At 40.4% G+C, this 20960-nt stretch overlaps 1 protein-coding gene across 1 annotated transcript; it reads left to right on the top strand.

The window, feature by feature from the left end:
- The first annotated feature begins 15040 nt into the window (after positions 1-15040).
- cyp1b1 (cytochrome P450, family 1, subfamily B, polypeptide 1) lies at positions 15041-19118 on the top strand. Its single transcript, XM_067236469.1, has 2 exons — positions 15041-16643; positions 17061-19118. Exons 1-2 carry the CDS (start codon positions 15634-15636, stop codon positions 17659-17661), a joined length of 1611 nt encoding a protein of 536 aa, XP_067092570.1. The 5' UTR covers positions 15041-15633; the 3' UTR covers positions 17662-19118.
- The last annotated feature ends 1842 nt before the right edge of the window (positions 19119-20960 follow it).

Below are 20960 nucleotides of genomic sequence, written 5' to 3'. Positions count from 1 at the left end.
GGAGCTATGGCGAAGCAGCTGTTTGGACTGTATCTATGTACTCTGTTGACCTCCTGTTGTCAGGGTCCTGATCAAACCAGCTTGCCTCTGATATACACTCAAACGTACAAACACTGGCCGCGCACACACACACACGCACACATACATGTGAGATTTTATCAAGTGCAGGGGAATGTATGAACCACAGTCTAAATAGAAGAGTGCTAATTCTGTTTGTCATGGTAACTGGGGGAGTATGACAACATGCACGTACACACAAACAGATCATCCGGGGCAGGTCAGTCTCTCCAGGTGGTTATGTAACATAGCTACTGTATACTGATGCAGTGATATCCCCTCTTTATAACATGTAATGTAAATAGGAGATATATCTGTAAACTGAGGCTACTCGTCACAAGATAGACCTCCCGGACTGCAAGTGCTTATCTAGATCCTTCCTTCTCTTTCCATTTCTCTCCCTCTACTTTAATCTCTCTCTCTCTCTCTCTCTCTCTCTCTCTCTTTCTCTCTGTTCTCCACAGTCAAGTTCTCCTGACCAACCACTGAACCATAGAGACAGCAACGGAGAGAACCCCTCTCTCCTACTGTACAAATGTGTGTGGTCACATGGAGCACAGCCCAGGGACCCTGGTCTACTGCACACAGCCAGCATGTAATCCCTCAGTGTAGTTGGATCTGGACTCCAAGCAAGGAGAGGACATTGGGAGGATGGAATTGGTGATGGTTAGATTTTAGGGGACAATTAAGTTAACATAAGAGGTGTTCAAGGATAGTAAATAGAAACAGTCAGTTTGCATTTTATTGAACTATTCTCTGGAAAACTGTAGCATAATAACACATTCTGCTTCCCTTAGCACATTTCAGTTAAGCAAGCTCATCAATAAATCACAAAATATTAAGCAGGATATCAAGAGTGTCGTATACATGGTCAAGGGTGTGTAAGAACTGGAGAAGGAGATGTTTCATTTTTTAGGAAAGAGTAACATCAGAGGTACAGGATCACGTCACTGCATCCCAAGGGCACAATTTTCGGCCTGACTGGCCAAGACTGGGACAGGTTCAGACAGAGATGAGGTGTACAGCATGTCTCAGAGGCTTCCACACTCCCCACCTACACATGTAACCCACCAGGTACGCACAACAGACCACAGTCACTTGCTATGGAAATATACTTGACATGTTGTTGTGCAGGTAGTTAATGGGGTTTATTTGCATATCAAGGGTCTTCTTCGCTGTTGGTTTACCAATTGATAAGGCCTCCCATTTTATTTTCCACCCACCTATGTATGAGTAGCTGTGAATTACACCCATTATCCCTATAGGACTCCAGATCCGAAAACACACAGTTCCAAGTAAAGTTGCTTTTACACACTGTAATTGGATCAAGATGTGTAAATCGATTCAATGCATAAAATCATTGAGATATGGGAGGGGAGACAGGGAGGAGGGTGAATGGGGGCTGGATGGGCAAGGAGATGGTGTGTCAGTTTTACGTTTCAATTGTGCAAATGTTTTCCGTCTGAATCCTTTTCTGTCATTAGAGAGAAGGTGGGTTTCTAGACAAGCCAAGTGTCAAGAATGGTGATGTAAGGAGTCTGGGGTCGGCCTGGAGCACAGACATGACTCCATGTGGATGTGTGTCACACGCCTGACATGACTGCAGTGGGCGACAAGGAGGTAGACATTTTGTGGGCGGTTTTCACCTATTATTATATCATTGTGAGGCTATTTATTCTGAAGTGGAACACATACACACACACATCTGGAAATAGCTGGTCCATAAAAAATGCATACATTGATTCATGTGATGATGCGGTATGGCGTATAGTTGCTGGTGAAGGAGTGCTAGTCCACGCTTGAAGTAGTATTTCTTCAATCTTTTCCATTTTGGCAAGAGGAAAAGTCTGCAAAGAATCCTCCTTTTAGGAGTGACTAAATGGCTTATGCCATTGCATAATTGGGATCAACTGGATTTAGTTACCAGGGTGCTGCAAGCAAGCATGCTTCAAAATATACAAATCCTGGAAAAACTACTGAAAAGAAACGTATTGTAACCTTGTCTGCCTATGAGTATGAAATCAAAGAATGTACACATTCTGAACCTTCCAGCCTCTTGGTTCCATTGAGACTCTTTCAATACTACAGTACAAGAAATTCTGTACTATAAAGTCTGTAGTGTGGAGAGCAAGAAAGGAGCTGATCAAGAGGGGTTTAGAGGTCTTACCTCCAGTTCCTACATTCCTCTAGATGTCCCAGGGACTCTGCTTGGTCTCTCTCATGATTCTCCCAGGGCGGTGATAAGGCTGTCGACAGATGTCTTCATCCCTTAAAAGACGGTCTAGGCTATTGGCTCCCTTATCTCACCTGCCCGATGGAAACAGGACCTCTGACCTGGCCCACAGAACCTGAAGGGAACCTTTGTTTTTGCCATGGATAACAAAGGGGCCCTCTCCAATGAGCCTCAATCTACTTCTTTCATCACTGGGTTCTATAGAACAATTCCACCTGTGTCTCTAGTGTATGTCCATCAAACAGTGGAGAATGTAGAGTCTGATTAGTTCAACAACATCTACCTGTTGTGGATTATCACTATGTGGATCAAATGACTGGTAATAATTTGCTTGCCCTCTTCTAGGTTGTCATAATGACCTTTTAAATGATTTCCTCCTGAGGTCAATGTCAAAATATCCAATTCTATATTATATTTGACAAAGGAAGAGCACACAGTTTGTGATATAGTCTACCACACCTTCCATTGTTTTATGACTCTAAATGCTTGATCAGAGGCCTTAGTCTTCAAAGAGCCTGCACAGAATAGGAACATAGCACACTGGTTTCATCAGAGATTAAATGAAGAAATGAGGATACAGCCTGATGTAAGTTACCAAAAATGTATGTGTGTATAGACTTGGTTTTTCCTGATACGTTTTTCCCATGACTAAGGATGACTACTGAGACTGTAATGATATGTTGCCGTGTGCCCACAGGCACAGTTCACAGGTGAGCTAATGATGACCCAGTCCATGGAGGTATATTCCTTCTTTTTTTGCACAAATAATAATTAGGCTTCTTGCTTGGTCAGACTTGTCTGTATGTCACCTGTATCAAATTGAGTAAACCTCTGTTATTACTTTCTGAACATAGAACTTTACATGAACTTTACTTTACATGGTGTGTGTTACCACACAAAAACTACGATGTCATGTAGCTCTATAATTATGGAACACACAACCAATCATTTCTGCTGCCTACAGTATTTGGACATCTGCCACTGCTGCTGCCACCATGCTTGTGTGTAGCTGCCACCACTCTTGCATGTAGCTATCAAAGTTGCGGGAGTGAAACAGCCTTGAAAATAATACTGGTTGCATGAAAACTAATCTAGGACATATTTTCCTTTTCATTTCCACATAGCATAGTGCTAAGCAAAATACCAGTAGGATGTCATGTTGATCATTTCAGACAAAATGGCACCACAATGTTCTTTACACAATGATACCTTGCCACAAAGTTTTTTTTACGCTTCCTGAGGTGTAGGTTTGGCTAATAAGGTGTGTGTGTTGATTTCCCTGTCAAATTCACATCTCCTACAGCAACATCTGTTACCATTCCAATTTCCTGCCATGACCATGATTTTCAAAGTGAAGGGGACAACTAAGGAATTTCAATATGCAGAGAAGACATACATTATATTGTAATGTACGTCAGTAGGGTTTTGCTTTGCAGACACGTTGCCCAGGACTAGCAGTGCTGTGATGGAAAACAACAAATCTCTCTGTCACACTCTCAAGTCAAGCTACAGTTGATGTCAGTAAGTATTTTTCCTGGGTGGGACAGAAACACACCCAATATGTCTAAATAGCTTTAAATAAAATCAAGGATTGATCTGTCTACAGTGACGACATTGGTCTCAGAGACCCTGTCACAATATGTAGAGAACATAAAGTTTTTTTTAATAAGAAAGTGGGTTGCCATGATTTGAGGCTGATTCCCTAATTTAACATGAAGTCAAGAGCCTTTGTTGGGCCAAACTGAGGGATGGTGTAGGAAATTACTGAAGTCATAGTGGGTGCCAACAGCATATGACTTAAGGAATCAAAGCAAAGCCAAAACAATGGAATAATACAACCTTTACAGGGCTCACTATTTTTCTGATGTCGCATCATCTATTTCTTGAAACTCTCTCAAATATCTGTGCAGAGGGAAATAAACAATCACAGATGACTTTGAAATGTTGACATCAATTAGCAACGCACAAACAAATGAAAACAAAGGTTTGTCACTAAGTCCTGCCAAATGTGTTGAATTCTGCACCCTCCTCAAAACGCAAGGAAGGAATGGTGAGGCTTACACACCACAATGGGAAGCTGTCAATGGCACTTTCAGCAAGCCGGTAATTACTGAAGGGCTTAAATCACACATCCAATACTACATTGAGGAGGACAGCTTTGAGTCTCACTGTAAAAAGCCTTCTGAAGATCAAATACTAAATGCACAAATAAAGGCAAAAACAAAGAATTCAATTGGATTATAATTTTAATCCGAACTCAAGCTGTTTGCCAACAGTTTGAAAAGAGAGCTAGGCTCCCCAGGTAAATAGAGAACCCTTCTTGGCCTACTTACAGACTGGTATTTCAGTCTGCCATTTAGGTAACCACAACATTGTTTGTGTTTTGCAAACAGTATGTGCAATCATTCAATTAACTGGATAAGTGTTCTATGCAGACAACGTCTTTCCGAGACAGTGGTTACAGTTTTGTGGGCCTGCTGGGAAGATGGATTGCTCAGGATTGGATTGGAAAATAGTGCCCCATCTCACATATGGAATCAGAGCTTTCTCCATAAGTAGTTGACCCTTCACCCTCTCTTTTGCAGAATGATTGTTGGTTTGTTTTGAGCTAACATTAATGTATCCACATGTGGACCACCACCCTGTAGCTGTCGGCCACAATGGACAGATGAGAGGAAGATGACAGGAAGGATACATTAAAGGCTAATTGTTGTACGAATATCTTTGTCACAATCAAAAGTGCAGTTCTGATTCACCAAGCTGTAAACAACAAACGCAAAATACAAATAACATTGACTCATTTGTTTTTGTTTTCATTTTATTTTGCAAACAGTACGATCAGCACAATTTATTAAGAGTTACACAAGAGCTTCATGTAGTATTTGAAAATACAACACTTAATACTATTTTCTAACAGTATGTTGTGTTATACAACAATAATTTTTCAAGTGCTGAGCAAAATTAATTTGAATAAAACACTTAATTTATTACAGGAAATATCCAGAGGAATATAGTGTTATGGTTCCCAAAAGTAGTTTTGAGTTAAACATACTTTGTCTAGAAGATCCGTCACTGTCTCTGCCTGGTTTCCATCACATTTTCCCCTCCTTCATGGTATCATTTCGTGACAAGACAGTACAACAAAAAGTTGTCCGGGCAGAGCTGCCACACGAAAGGGTTGCACTAAAACAATAACTCAACAGCAGCTCACCTTACATCTACGCACACTGCTTCTACTTAACTCTCCCACAGGAACAAGGCCTTGCCCAAGTAAAAAAAAAAAAAAAAATTACCAACAGACCACACATTATTAATTTAATTTAGCAAAGCATAAGCATGTGAGCAAAGCCTACATTCCATATCATAATTATTTTGTCAAAATTCCACAGTAAACAGAATGTCAAACACTGTTAATAAACACAGCAATGCCATGATAACTGCCTAGTCTATCTGTCTAGTACAAGCCCAAGAAAGGGGTGTGTACTGGCTTGTGTGTGTACGTGTTTGCGTGCGAGAGCCTGGAGATTACATAGTCCTCGTGTGTTCCTACAGCTGAAACCTTGCCAATCCAGTTTGGGATGTTCCATTCAGCCTGACACACACTCCATTACCTGGTTACATAAAGGAATGTAAACTAGAAAGAATGGAATGGGTCTGTCTGTAATAAAAGGCACTCAGTCACATTTTACAGAACACAAGATTTTATCAATGGAAGGGGACATTTTCTCTCATACCATTCATAAATCCTGCTCACCTGCTGGGTCACATATTCCCAAACAAGTATCTCACTGAGTGACAAATGTCTACCAAATCTCTGTGCAGTGATGAGCAACTGTAGAAAACTTGGCTGCCCAAGCCATCTCCTGTATAACTGCCCTCCTGCTGTAACTCAATTCTATCATCTTATCATTGTTGGAATTGGAGCAAATAACCTGCAGAATGGTCGAATATTTTGAAAGACACTTCAGTCTCTAAGATCTCAAATGGTAAAACCCAAATACACATACAAACATGCCAACACACACTTATGCATGCAGGCACAAAATTAACCACAGCATTTGTCTGGGTCGTCTCTTAGTTATAGGAGCCAATCCAAACACAAAAAGGAAGCGTAGGTTCCTCAGCGTGTCAAAGTTATCTGCTGCTGTCACCATACATCAAAGCCTGCTGAGACAGAAGTAATCCAAACTGACAGGCCAGCCCTCACCTACATGCTGGAGTACCAACTCCATGACAGCCCATCTTAATCTCCTCTTCAACTGCAAAAACAAAACAACCCTGAACAACCCTGGCACAACTCAAGACGTCTTGTTAAACCCTTAGCAACCACTGCCACAGCAAGGGAACTGAATGGTTGGCTCCCGGGTTGGACTGGCTGTCGGGAGAGCTGTGAGATTTCCTGAACAGCCGGTCAAACGACTGCGGCATAATGCAAAAAATAAATAATAATAATAACAATACACGGTTGGGGGCTGGTCTGCGTTCCAAAATCCCGGCCTGTTTTTCAGTCCCAGTCCAGACCTGGTTGGCTCTAAACATGTATGCAAAAATCACAACAACACGGTAACACTCAACATATGAGTGAAGCAGCTAGATCACACGCTAGAGTGTAAATGTCATAAACAGTCATAATTGCCCGAACTCATGTCTGCTACAAATGTAATTAATAACTGAAATGGACACATACACCGTATTTACCTATGGGTACAAATAAAGAAACCTGAACCTACTTCTAGGGGTCAGGGTAAGGCAGATGGGTGTGTGGCATTATTTTGGGGTGTGGTAGGTGAATGGGTTCTAGTTCTGGTGGGGTTCCTAGGAGGACAGCTGTACTGGTCTTCCTGGCAGGCGGGTCCACAGAGCTCCTTCTGTCAGTCCATGGCTCCAGCAATGAGCAGGACAGAGACCAAAACAATAAAGAAAACTCATTAGAGATCTACTCAGTTTATTGGAGCATGGCCGTCTTTGTGGCTTTGACGGTTAGGAAACTCAAGCTGTGGCTGATGGGATCTAAATTGGACTTTCGTTTGATGGAAACATCCACATTTATTTTTTAGATGAACACTCAGCAAAGGAAGGCTCTGTTGAATACGTTGTGTATGGTCATTCAAAGAAAATGTATTCATCTTTGTATACAGTTGGAGAGAATCTTGGACAAAAGAAAGTTGGACATTATTTTGGTACTATAATTCTGTTTCCCTTTCACACACCCCTCTGTTAGCATGAGGGTTTTAAGACTTCCTCAAACATTCCATTACATCATACAGTAACAAGTTAGAACAGCAGAACTGCACACAACATGACATTACACTATAGTTATGGGCTGAAGCTTGTTGAAGCCGTAAACAGGGATAACAGTTTGCAGGCTTCCTGAAATCTGTAAACATGTACACCCTAATTACTTTAAGACATAAAATGGACAATAGGAATTTGGAATACTCTAAATCAGCAGTGTTTACACTAATTGTTCAAATACTGTAACACCGGCACCAGTTTTTTTAAATACTGTATGTTGGTTTATTGTTTTTGGACATTGTTTCATAAATAAAGTTGAATATTATAATGGTCTGTGCCCAGATAGAAGAAATGCAGACCAAATATTTGCCATAATGAGCTGAACCTCATGGTTCATTTTGTCTACCTGACACTTTTCACATTCTGCTGATGTTGTGGCAACATAGTGAGAAAGTTCTGCTTGAAAAACTCAAAAGGTTTCCAGACTCTTTGAATTCTTGAAAATGTTGACCATCTAACTTGCAATTTTACTAACTGTATTAAGTTGTCAATTAAAACAGTCTCTAAGAATGACCGCCAGGTATACCTCAGACTGTGTTCATAAGAGAAGAGAAATGTATGGACACAAAAACCTAAAATGGGTCAAAGACATACAGCCATCTGAAAACACTTTTTAATTTCTTCTTAACTTAATTGACTTATTATTATGTCCCCTCATCTTAGAGGTTGAACCTTAACAATAGCTTTAAGACCAACACAAACCAGAACCTGAACAAATTGTCCTCCACAAGACTTTTGGATAAACCGTTGATGACGTTTCAGCAGCAACCAAAAGCTTAGACGAAATACCAAACCCTCTCTGAAACAAGACACTGAAAACTGCAGGGACCCAGAAGAGACTGTCAAGGAATTTTCTCTTTAAGGGGAATTTTTCTCTCTTTCCTCCAGTGTACCGAAGTCACGCAAGCCTCGAGACATACTGGAACACCCTGACACACGTGAGTCATCGTGAGAAAAAAGACGATCACTGGACAACATAATCCTTTGTGTCCTCAGTGGCTGAGACAAAATTTGGTCCTGAAGATTGATTTAAGAATTATTCCTGCAGTCTCTTTTAGAAGCAATAATTGAAGATTATTTCCAAAGCATTGGGGTATTCTTATGTATTCTAATATGTACAGTTTACACAGTCCAGTGTTCACAAAACACACATCCAGAAACAAAGATGAGCACTAAGGAATTCCCCAAAATGTAAAAGGAGCCGGGTTTTCATCTTCCTTGTCCAGACAATGAGTCCAAAATACGATCATCGGAGAAAAAAGACAAAGTTCATCCTGCGTTTGTGTGGCAACAAATTTTATACACTCTTGGTTTTCGCATGAATGGCGAGGTAAGTCACGGTTTAGTGCTCCAGAGAACAGTCTGACAAGCCTCTTTCAGGTCGTTCCCAATACCTTAAACTTTTTAACTCTATATACACTTTGGGTCCCCTCTGTGCAGAGATTGTAAAAAGAAGCATATAGGTAAAACTGTGATGTCAAATTAATTACATGTATTCAATGGCAATGGGTTGATCATTGGGGTTTCATGGAATTGGGGTCGATCCGTTATTGTTTGTGTACACACAATAAAGGTAACCTGACGGGAAATGTAGAAGTTGGTAGAGATCTGCAAAAGCATTCAGAAATCGCTTTTAAGAAGCTGGTGTTATTAGAGTCGGCCTAATGACTGTCCATGAGCATGCTGAGCCAGGCTAAGGTGCCCCATGACTTCTGAACCATGAAGCAGACAATACACCTCGCGTGACTAGCATGCTGCAGGCTCATGCCCATCGTATGTGACGCTCAGTCATCATTACCTGCTAGTGAAAACACAAAGATTGGCTTTAGAAGGGGGTAAGGGGGAAGCTTTGCTTGTCTTTGAATTCTGCTTCACCTCTGACCTCTCACAGGGGGAAACAGATCAACAGAAGGGGGGGTGGGCTGCTAAGCTTCAGTGACTTTTAATGACAGACTTCCTAAGGGTTGGAATAGCAACACTGTCATCTTGTAGAGAAGCAGGGCAGAAAGCCTGGTTATCCACAAATCTCTGTTCCTAGTGTTCAAATGCCTGAAAGATTCCCGCAACCACAGGAAATGTTTAAGCTATGTGGTTTGAAGCCGAAAAATACACATCTTGTATCTATCTGAAAATAGAAGCAACAAATTGTTTTATATTATCTGGACAGTTATTTATGTACAGGCCAAATGTAATTTGTTATTACAAGGAATATATCCAGTCCCCTGTCAGGTCACACAAGACAAAACAAAATATCTCTAGACTCATAATGAGGTTTTTCTTTCTTGCTTTGATTGACTAAACCTTTTACATAAAGTAAGTACATTTGTCTCTTTACATAAGACTATAAAAACAATGATAGCAACCAAAAAGGAGTAGTGAGGATGCGTCAATCTTCCCAGAAAGCGCAGTCATGCGATTTGACAGGCACTATACAGACGGGCTTCCATTCTTCCCAAAGTACCAATAGTTCAGCTGGCCTTCCCAGACTTGTGACAATGGCTTTCCTTCAGAATAACAAAAAATCGGATTCAGGATTCAGAGGGGAAAATGCCCTTTTAGTGTGGGGATGGAGAGAGACGCCTTCACGGGCTGCTGGCTACGCTTTTGGAAAGGGCCTCAACAGCAGTTGGCCAGACAAAAAAGACCACTCACATAGAGGTACCTCAATGAACACTCAGTTCATCCGCAAGGTCATTAGGATACTAACACTCATTAGCATGGTTCCCTTTTCATGAACTTTTAGGGTTTTTTTCCTGTCTGTTTCAGCAAAACACTGGATTTGTGCTTCTCTGGGTCGTGTCTGGGGGGAGCAGGAGGGAGGGTGTAGTTGTGGGGCAGTTTGACATTGGGAGTCAAAGAGGTCATTCGGTTAACGAGGAGTAAGAGAGAGCGGGCCACGGGAACAGGGTATGCCTCTATGTATAACCCTAGCTGTGTCACACCGAGGGACGCTTCACTTGCCTGGTAGTCAAACAACCAGCGTCAGGTTACTTCATCTCTCACATCAGAGAGAGGCAGGATAAATCCATACGGACAGGTATTCTTATATTGCTGTATCAGTAAGGCATGTGGATATGTGTACGCGTACATTTCAGAAACTTGTGAGAAGAACAGGGTTTATCTTCCCGTGGTGTTGTGCTCCAATCACAGTTGTACTGAAACTAACCTGATCACGCTTGTAAACCCACTCATTAACATCAGGACAGTAGCTATCCATGAAGAAAGTTGGGCCCTGTATTGAAATAAAACTGCACAAGGAACATGCTCAGGTATGTGTAACAGGTCTTCATTTTGGTTAACATTTGTGTCCGACGTCTTTCAATATACACAAGATCATAACTGGTTTGTGGCTTCAGTACAGTATATCTAATCTATGTCATACTGTGTGCACCTGAAAGGCCTAAGGAATGCACATTACTCAGTGGTCATGTCTGCCTGACAAATATATGCCATAGGCACTGGTATGTATCAAGGACTTTATAACCTGTGTGTCACTACACGTTATTACACAGTTCCTATATGGTCTGTGTGTTTGGCCTCTTCTGAATAAATGCAGTAAACACTGAAAAATGGGATGTCCTTGAAGACTGAGAAGTCACGTAACAAGTTGGTGTGATGTGTTCAGATGCTTTTTAAAAGGCTGACTGCAAAACCCATTCCACACACTTCACTCAGTAAGCAATGCAATTCCAAACCACACGCAGCGTTGCGTTTTAGTGAAGCTGTCAACAGCATTCCCCTCAAAAGTCACTCTCATGATAGAGTGCACTTGCGTGACTGCTCTCTATGTTTGGAACAGCCTAAGGCCATTCTCTCTGGTCGTCTATCTCCACCAGACTTTCATAGCATCAATCTGAAGATGAAGATAAGCCAACTGAGAGCAGAAAAGTGCAGACCTCTCTTTCGTGAACAGTTCCACTAATTAATGACATAAATCAATGAATGGGCCTTTTCTTGATTCATTGATGTTGTTGCCCGTCTTGTGTTTTTCTCGCTTTCAGCAGTTGCCTCAACTGTCTTGTCTGCTGTACAGAAAAGCATACCCTAAAGATACATTCTCACATCACCTTTTATTTGTTACCGTTGTTTTTATATGCAATGTCAAGGAGGGATACACAGACACCCAACCTAAATCCCTCAAGGATGATAAGGGAAAACTCCAAAATCCTGGAGGAAAAAATTTAAGAAACCTTGGAAGAAGCAACTCAGTGAGAGATCCCTTCCTCCAGAGATGGTTGGTGATACAGAGAGGTGCAGACCATAGGCTGAATAGACTTATGCAGTAATAATAGATATAATAGTAAAGATTTTGCACGTAAATGGAAGGTAAAACAGATATGCAAAGTTCTGAAAAAGTAAAGCATTTGAAGTGTTCTACATTGGTGTTTGTCAGTTTGGGATGTGGTCAGCTAAAGGGCTTGGGAGTACAGAATTAGCACAACACCAGAGGATAACAATGCAGGAACCAGGAGCTCTGTGTGGTCCATCAGAGGGCATACGTGACCAAAGTCCACGCTGCAGTCTAGGTACACAAGATCTAGTCTAAAAATGTGTTTTAAATTTTTTCTAGCTTTACAATTCAGTCAATAGTGAAGGAGTTATCTCCCATAGATTATTTGGGCTTGCTTGGGTCGGTCAAGATTCATTGCAGAGAAAAGGTCCACACACACGCATGATGTCCCTGACCTCATAAATCTAGGTTGCCCGACACTGAGATGCTGACAGATGTCAATATAACACAGCTTGGTGCCAAGGGAGATCACAAAACATTGTAGTGGAACCCTGATTTCTTAGCCATTTTTTGGGCAAAGTCTGTATTGTGAGGAATTTCGAAATGTAATTAGCTTAAGTGAGTTTGATGTGAATCAAAATGTTAATTTAGATTGCAGTGCATTAAACGGACTAGGTACAGAAGAGAAAGATTGTCGAAGGAGAATGTGTCTTCGGAATTGGATTTGACTGTGTTGTTTGCCACATGAACCCTTTCTCATGACCGCAGATGTTCAGGATCACCAGTTTGATTGAGCAGAGCTGGCCAAATCCAGCTCATAGGCACACACACACACACACATAACCTTCTGTCAGGGTTCAGCTCACTTCCTGAGTCTTGAGTCCAACAAAGAAAAAAGTGTGTGGATGTAGTTCCAATTACTGAGGTTAAGAATGGGTTTTTCCAGTGACAGGGGCTGGGGATAGTCTGTGTTCATCTACTTCTCTCCGCCCTTATGGGTCCCGTTACCAAAGGAACACTACAGGCTGGCACACAATCACCAAGCCAGGAGGAATTCCATAGAACCAGTACAGCTAGAAGGCTCTAAGTGTTCATTTATTCTTAATAACTCAGGATTCAAGATCTGAATCAATACCTAAATCTACAGGAGCTCCAAAAGAAGCTTTTATGTTGGATATGATATCTGACAATAAAAAGGGTTCTGATAGGACTTCTAATTAATCCAACTTTGATAAATGTACTTCTAAGACTCAAATAACATTTTAAAATATTGCAGATAGTGTTTATAATCACATATTTATTACACTCGCATTTATTGTCTCACCATGTGAGGTATCGTGGAGGTATCATGGGGGTCTACTATCCTGTATAAACATTGACAGTAATTATAAAACACATAGGTTGAAGTTAATGCAGCCCAAACTTTCGACAAGGAAATTTAGTTTTGTAAATCAGATTTGGCCTACTTTAAACCAGTTGTAGGAATATATTAATTATACAAGGTTCATGGAATAGTGTGCCAAATTAAGTGTGTCTATGCTGACTGGGCACATGCCCAACAGTTAATGTACACACTAGTCAATTATTTTGTCTATACCAATTTTTTTAAATGGCTGTGGCTTTAAATAGCATAAGGTAATATGATCCATGTTATAAATAAACAAGAGGTTATCTCGTATGCGCTGTCCGTGGTACTGAAACCCTCAACAAGTCCTAACAAGTGCCCTACCGAGCTCATGCTTGTGTAAATTAATATTGATGCTGGGTGTTTATAGAAAGACGATGCTTTCTATAAATAAGAAAATCTGAGGCTGTGAACAACATTGCATGTCTTACCTCATTAATTTGCATACAAAATATTCTGTAAAAGTAGCCTAGGTTCGTAAGGTTAACTTTACACAGGCTTAAATATAGGTCGATACGCGGGATTAGGCTTTTCTTGCGCTGTAAGTGATATTTTAGTTCTAGACAAACACAGATAGTCGGATACAGGCAAGGACAATAATAACAGCTGTTATATTTTTCTTCTGTGAAAAATAAAACTGCTTAAAGATGATGTTAAAGTAAGCTATATTTTGCAAAACATTTGAATGAATGCCGTTTTGACATTATGGTTGCTAGCTTTTGACGTGGGTCACATATTGCCTAATGTGTTTAGCCAATAGGCCTATGTGTTTATTCAGTGCCTGATAACAATAATAATAATCCCCATCACATGATAAAAATATTACCTGCTAAATAAAAAGATGCACGTAGCCTATGGGGCAATATTGTTATGGATTTTGAATAGAAATGCCGGCTAAACGGTATAGCTTTAGCAATATCCTTATATCTTTTACTAATTGACTGTAGGCTAATTCACGAAATAAACGAAATAGGCTAAACAGTGATGACTGCACAAAGCATTATGTCACAACCAATTTACCAATAACAAAATAAAACTGTAAATATATTCTCCGTATTACATTTCAATCACAGTTGGTTCAGTTATTTTATGGTCATATAACGTTTGAAGTTATAACACAAATAATTAAAATGTCATTTTAACTGTAAACTATATTTTTCATTATTAATACAAATTACAATAGAATAACACTGCTGTTAATAAACAATATGCTAAAAATAATATGAACCAAATGTTTGTAAGCCTACAATTCAGCTCTAAGATTTTGTATTCCACATTGTACCTTAAAGCTTCTACAATAGGGGGCTAGCCTACATTCAAACATATGCAAACGTTTTAAATGCATTTTTGCTATTAAAGAGACATTGAACAGAAACTGCAATAGGAAAAGGCAAGTATTTTGAAAACGAAGCTCCACGAGGACAGTCTTGTGCAGCTGCTTGTCGGAAAGTGCGCTACAACTATTTGAGAGAGAGCAAGAGAGAGAGAGAGAGAGAGAGAGAGAGAGAGAGAGAGAGAGAGAGAGAGAGAGAGAGAGAGAGAGAGAGAGAGAGAGAGAGAGAGAGAGAGAGAGAGAGAGAGAGAGAGAGAGAGAGAGAGAGAGAGAGAGAGAGAGAGAGAGAGAGAGAGAGAGAGAGAGAGAGAGAGAGAGAGAGAGAGAGAGAGAAAGGGGGGGGTGAGAGAGTAGTTGGTGGTAGCGGGGCTGAGGGGGCTGACACTATGCAACCTACCCACCCATTACAACAAATCACGACGGTGACGGTCTATGATGCTATTTAACACTCCTCTGTTTATGATAAATCATTTGACTCTGGGCTGTCAGGTGTTTGATAGACTACTTGTGGAGAACGAGTGGAGTGCCTGGAACTTTGCGATACGTTAGGTGAAGATGGTTGTCGAGACATTGGAAAATGATTGGTTATAGACTTTTTAATAATCCGTTATGAGGACACAACAATCGGACATCTCGATCGTCAAACGTTACCAATTCAAGTGATGGATATAAACTTTTTACAAACAGCAAAGTAATCGTCGAACATCTAAACAGACAAAATATCATCGCATTTAAGAAACTTTGTGTCAAAACCCAAAGCCTTTCTTTAAGGACGCAACTTATTAGGCTAACTGCAAGGTGGTGTATTCATAATTGCCTATTTGATGTCTAGCATGGTTTGCATTCTGCTTATGCTTAAAATAATATAAATATTAATTACAATAATAACCCCTGCAAAACACTCTGAAATCTGACTTTTTGTAACCTGCAAATGCACTTTTACATTACATTTGACATTTTATTCATTCAGCAGACTTGCAAAAAAAAGTTTGACAGAATGGAAGATATGTGTCATAGCCTATAAATACATATATTTGGTTGTTTCTGACATCTGATATTTACTCATTATAGGCTTCATTATGAACGTTCTAGTTATGTTTAAGGAGGTCAACCGCTTATCAACACAAGCTATACTACTGGCGTCTGTCACTGTACTGTTTACCATTTACCTATGGCGATGCATTCGGCAGTACTGGGACGTACACCATCCGCCAGGACCCTTCCCGTGGCCGGTTATCGGTAATGCTGCACAGATAGGCAACATGCCTCACCTCTATTTCTCTCGCATGTCTCGGATATATGGGAATGTATTTCAAATCAAACTCGGCCTCCGGACCGTGGTGGTGCTGAACGGCGACGCAATCAGACAGGCGCTCGTAAAGAAAGGAAATGATTTTGCGGGAAGACCAGACTTTACTTCTTTTAAATACGTTTCGAATGGCAATAGTCTTGCTTTTAACACATTCACTGAGTGGTGGAAAATTCATCGAAAAATTGCTCAGTCAACTGTAAGGACGTTTTCTACTGGGAATATAAACACCAAAAAAGCGTTTGAGAACCACCTAATTTGTGAGGTCAGGGAGCTGCTTCAGCTGTTCATTAAAAAGACCGAAGAAGAAAAATATTTCCAACCTGCTGCATATCTAGTGGTCTCAACGGCCAACATAATGTGCGCGGTGTGCTTTGGAAAGAGATACTCTTACGATGACGCTGAGTTTCAGCAAGTGGTGGGACGAAATGACCAATTCAGCCAAACAGTGGGAGCTGGAAGCATTGTGGACGTGATGCCCTTTCTTCAATATTTTCCCAACCCAATCAAAACAATATTTGATAATTTTAAGGCTCTAAATCGGGAATTCAGCATTTTCATCATGGAGAAAGTAGTCGATCACCGAAAGACAATTGATTTAAGCACAATTCGGGACATGACAGATGCTTTCATTCTGGCATTTAAAAATATCAGCGGTAACACGAACGAATTATATCCTCATTGGAAGGACTACGTGTCTCCCACTATAGGTGATATTTTTGGAGCAAGTCAAGACACACTGTCAACCGCACTTCAGTGGATCGTCCTTATTCTCGTGAGGTAGGTTGTCAATAAAAATCTATAGCCTACTAAAATAAAATGGGCTGTACGTTACCGTGCATATACCTCGGTAGAACAGTATTCTGCTGAAACAGTTGATAGCTGCTTATATGAAACATTATAACAGTAGAAAATGTTTTAATTTGATTGTTGAATTTCAGTGGAATAAACTAGGTAGTTAAATAAGAACCGACAGACAGCTGTATAAGACTCATACCCATTAGAGACATCACGTCAATACATTGTATACATTTGAGCCTCTCCATCTTCATACAATCTCAAACAATCCATGAACAATGTCCATGAAACTGAACAAGAACATTAAATAAACGCTGAAAGTCTATAGTGCGGCTTAAGTATAGAGCATCAAAATACATCCCTATTTCTAAATCTGTTACCTTTACTTTGACCTTTAAGGTTTCCGGAATTGCAGTTGCGTCTCCAGAATGAAGTGCACGCTGTGGTGGAACGCAGTCGGCTGCCAGTCATCGAGGACCAGGCTCATTTGCCTTATGTCATGGCCTTTATCTATGAAGTAATGCGCTTTACTAGCTTTATTCCTCTCACCATCCCCCACAGCACCACCACCGACACCTCCATCATGGACTACAACATCCCCAAGGACACTGTGGTCTTCATCAATCAGTGGTCCATCAACCATGACCCAAACACATGGGCCGATCCAGAAACCTTTGACCCCCAGCGCTTCCTGGACCTGGATGGGAACCTGAACAAGGACCTGACAAGCAGCGTGCTCATCTTTTCAATGGGCAAGAGACGGTGCATTGGTGAGGAGCTGTCCAAGATGCAGCTCTTCCTATTCACATCACTGCTGGTCCACCAGTGCCACTTCAGTGCAGACCCAGACAAGCCGGTGACCATGGACAGCATATATGGCCTGACCCTGAAGCCTCAACTCTACTCTGTGGCAGTGACGCTACGAGACAACATGAATCTTCTGGATGAGGTCTGCATACAGCCTGTACGTAGAGGGCCAAGACAACAGAAGACTGCTTAACTCGTTACAAAAGACAATACAATTAATGAAGGTTGAAGGACAATGAAGTAGTCTTATTAACTGCAGTTTCATCCTTGAGTGCCATCAGGTAGTTTATAGTTTATGCTAAGTGAGCTCATTAAGGATAAGGAAAAATATGCAAAGTCCAAATGTACTCATAAATGTAATAATGGACTCAAATAACTCAGGTTAAACACACATCTTACACATCTGCATTTTACCTGATGTACAGGATCTACTCTTCAGTGTTACGCTGGATGATCTCATTCACTGGAAACCCTGATTGTACAGTACTACAGTTTACAATAGAATTCTTATCAAATGAGAGGTTCTATCATAGCCAGTTGCATTACCATGTGTTTGATTCTGTCCTTATGCTTGTTTCCCCCTAAACTTGTTCACTATGTGTAGTGCTGACATCATGCCAACATTAAATTCCAATCTTCAGTCTTGAATGATATGGAGATATATATAATTATTAGGCTCACATGTAGTTGAATAAATATTAACATTAGAGATATAATCAGAAGTGTTGCAGAATACAATGTTGTGTGGCAGTACAACATTTGTACAATCTTTGCAATCTTAAGTTTTTGCGGTGGTTGATAAAAAATAATAATTATTATGTATTCCCCATAAAATGGTTTGTAAATATAACAGAGGAATGTCAGTGAAATCATTTGTTCCTTTTGTCACAACTGACACCCATGACCGGGTCTGGACTGGGACTGAAAAACGGCCCACGACCGTATATTATTATTATATATATATAAAAATTGTTATATATATATATATATATTGCATTATGCCGTTTGACCGGCCGTTCGTGAAATCTCACAGCTCTCCCGACGGCCATTTCGAGCCTGCCCATGACTACTATACTGTAACTGTAGCAAATCTCATAACATTACAAAACAACACAAACAGAATGGACCAAACAAGCTTTTGATGAATACATAGCATAGGCATATTTATCACATACTCTAGGCCTATCTGAGCAGCTACACAAATAATAATAAAACATACAATTATTCTAGATGTGACAGTACATTCAATTCACATTTATATGTGTAGTAGAATATTCAGTAATTACAGTACTTTGTTGTTGTACCTATTAGTTCCCTGTTAGTTTAAATATATGACCTATGTTTTTGAATGTTAACTAACTTCTACTTTCAAATAACAACCCAAAGGCAATGATAGGATAGATTAAGGGTACAATCCTCTAGTACGGTTTGTGAATGTTACTGGTTTCTGTGAACTGTTAGCTATTTCATTTGATTAATCTAAATACTAAAATCAGATCTACGAGATGTGTTATCTTGTATATAGTCATATTCAGAGAGATGGTTATTTTTATTACACAGTACTCAATCATTTTGCTTTCTTTCGATTGTATGTTACACTTTGAATTATCTTAAATGTGCAAGATGCTGCTCTTCAGAACTGTTGGGTAAACAGTATATCAACACTTAATAAAGAACTTTTATTCTCTAATTTGTAACTGTGAAAAACAGCATTTTATGGCAGTAGAGCATCCTGTATCATACATGCCCAACAGAGTCAAAGAAAGAGTGGCAGTTTAATTAAGAACATCCTCATTTAGCACATCCTCAGTGTAACGTACAGAGTATGTATCAGAGCAAGTGGGAAGAAAAATTGGAAGAATTTAGTAGAAACCTTTTGGCACGTTTATCCAGCTGTTTATCTTGGTGAGGCTTGCAGCTGGCTAGCTTTAGTTTTGTGAACATTTTGAGATAAAGCCACTCGTGAGAATGAACACTGAATGTTGCCTGACAATGTCATCCCCATCAGTAATTACTAAAGTATATTGTTAACAGGTCCTTCTCGGCCTCACCTCTAGGTTACAAGTCCTGGTAGGCCTCACCTCTAGGTTACAGGTCCTTCTCGGCCTCACCTCTAGGTTACAGGTCCTGGTAGGCCTCACCTCTAGGTTACAGGTCCTGGTAGGCCTCACCTCTAGGTTACAGGTCCTTCTCGGCCTCACCTCTAGGTTACAGGTCCTGGTAGGCCTCACCTCTAGGTTACAGGTCCTGGTACATTTACATTACATTTTACATTTAGTCATTTAGCAGACGCTCTTATCCAGAGCGACTTACAGTAAGTACAGGGACATTCCCCCCGATGCAAGTAGGATGAAGTGCCTTACCCAAGGACACAACGTCATTTTGACACGGCCGGGAATCGAACTGGCAACTTTAAGATTACTAGCCCGATTCCCTCACCGCTCAGCCACTTGACTCCCTAGGCCTCACTTCTAGGTTACAGGTCCTGGTAGGCCTCACCTCTAGGTTACAGGTCCTGCCACCGATTTTAGATTTTGTCAAAAATACTTTATAGTGAAGGCAGACACAGTTGATACACCGAAATGTTTCAAAATTGGCACATTTTTCCCATTTAGAAGTCTGCTTACACCCATGTTTTTGACCTGGGGATAAACCCGGGCAACTGGCCAGCATTTGTCATGCCCTGCTTAGCCCCGCCACAGGGGTGCACAAGGACTCCCCCTGTTCTCTTGTTCTCTTTAGGAATAATGAGGGTGGGCAAAGAGCTCAGGTTCTTCAGTTTTATGTTGGTTTTGGTCCTAGCTACAGCTCAGGCACAAAGGAAACTCAGATCTCTGGCTGTATACATACAACACAATAAGAAAAGGTACAGTAATTTGTATTGTATTTTGCTACATTAGAGGTCAGCAAGACTTCACTCTCTAAGCTCACACGCCTGTCCGTGTCGGTCTCTATAATTTCCCTCTTCTTCAGATGTCAGTAGTTGCAGCAGAAGAAAAAATATGAGTTTTGAAGAACACCTGAACGTTCACAAGAACTTATAATTCATAGTCCAGCATTTGCTGTGATAGTTGACTTTAATGCAGCTAGTACGCACAAAAACTAGTCACAGTGGAATGGGTCCAAATATGAGGCAAAAAACCTTAACAAGAATCTTTCTGATTCAAATGTAGCTCTGAGTAAACACTTGTGTTTATGGTTCTGCCAAATAAACATGAACAGACTGGCGGGAATTAGGAATTGATTTGATCCAATGACAACTTCCAAAAGACTGTCAAAAAAAGTAAGCTGGGCTTATAAATAAAACTGAACATTCACCTCAAGTCAGAACTTGTTTAAATTCCTCACATTTCTGTAGCATTTGGTATGAGGCCAGTTTAAATATTTGGTTAGTTTGGTTTAATCAAGTGGACAATTCATCAGATAAAACACAGTTGGAAACTGTTGTTAAAAGCGTTGTATTTTGTTCAATGACCACATGCGACAAATATC

Source organism: Osmerus mordax, chromosome 5, assembly GCF_038355195.1.
Source record: "Osmerus mordax isolate fOsmMor3 chromosome 5, fOsmMor3.pri, whole genome shotgun sequence".
Classification (NCBI taxonomy): domain Eukaryota; kingdom Metazoa; phylum Chordata; class Actinopteri; order Osmeriformes; family Osmeridae; genus Osmerus; species Osmerus mordax.
The sequence above is the reverse complement of the archived record's forward strand: the minus strand, read 5'-3'. Positions and strand labels throughout refer to the sequence as shown.

What these genes read in the sequence shown, in the direction of transcription:
- cyp1b1 (XM_067236469.1), top strand. Translation starts at nt 15,634, where the DNA reads ATGAACGTTCTAGTTATGTTTAAGGAGGTCAACCGCTTATCAACACAA. An exon ending in ATCGTCCTTATTCTCGTGAG is followed by an intron (nt 16,644 to 17,060) that starts GTAGGTTGTCAA and finishes TTGACCTTTAAG; the next exon opens with GTTTCCGGAATTGCAGTTGC.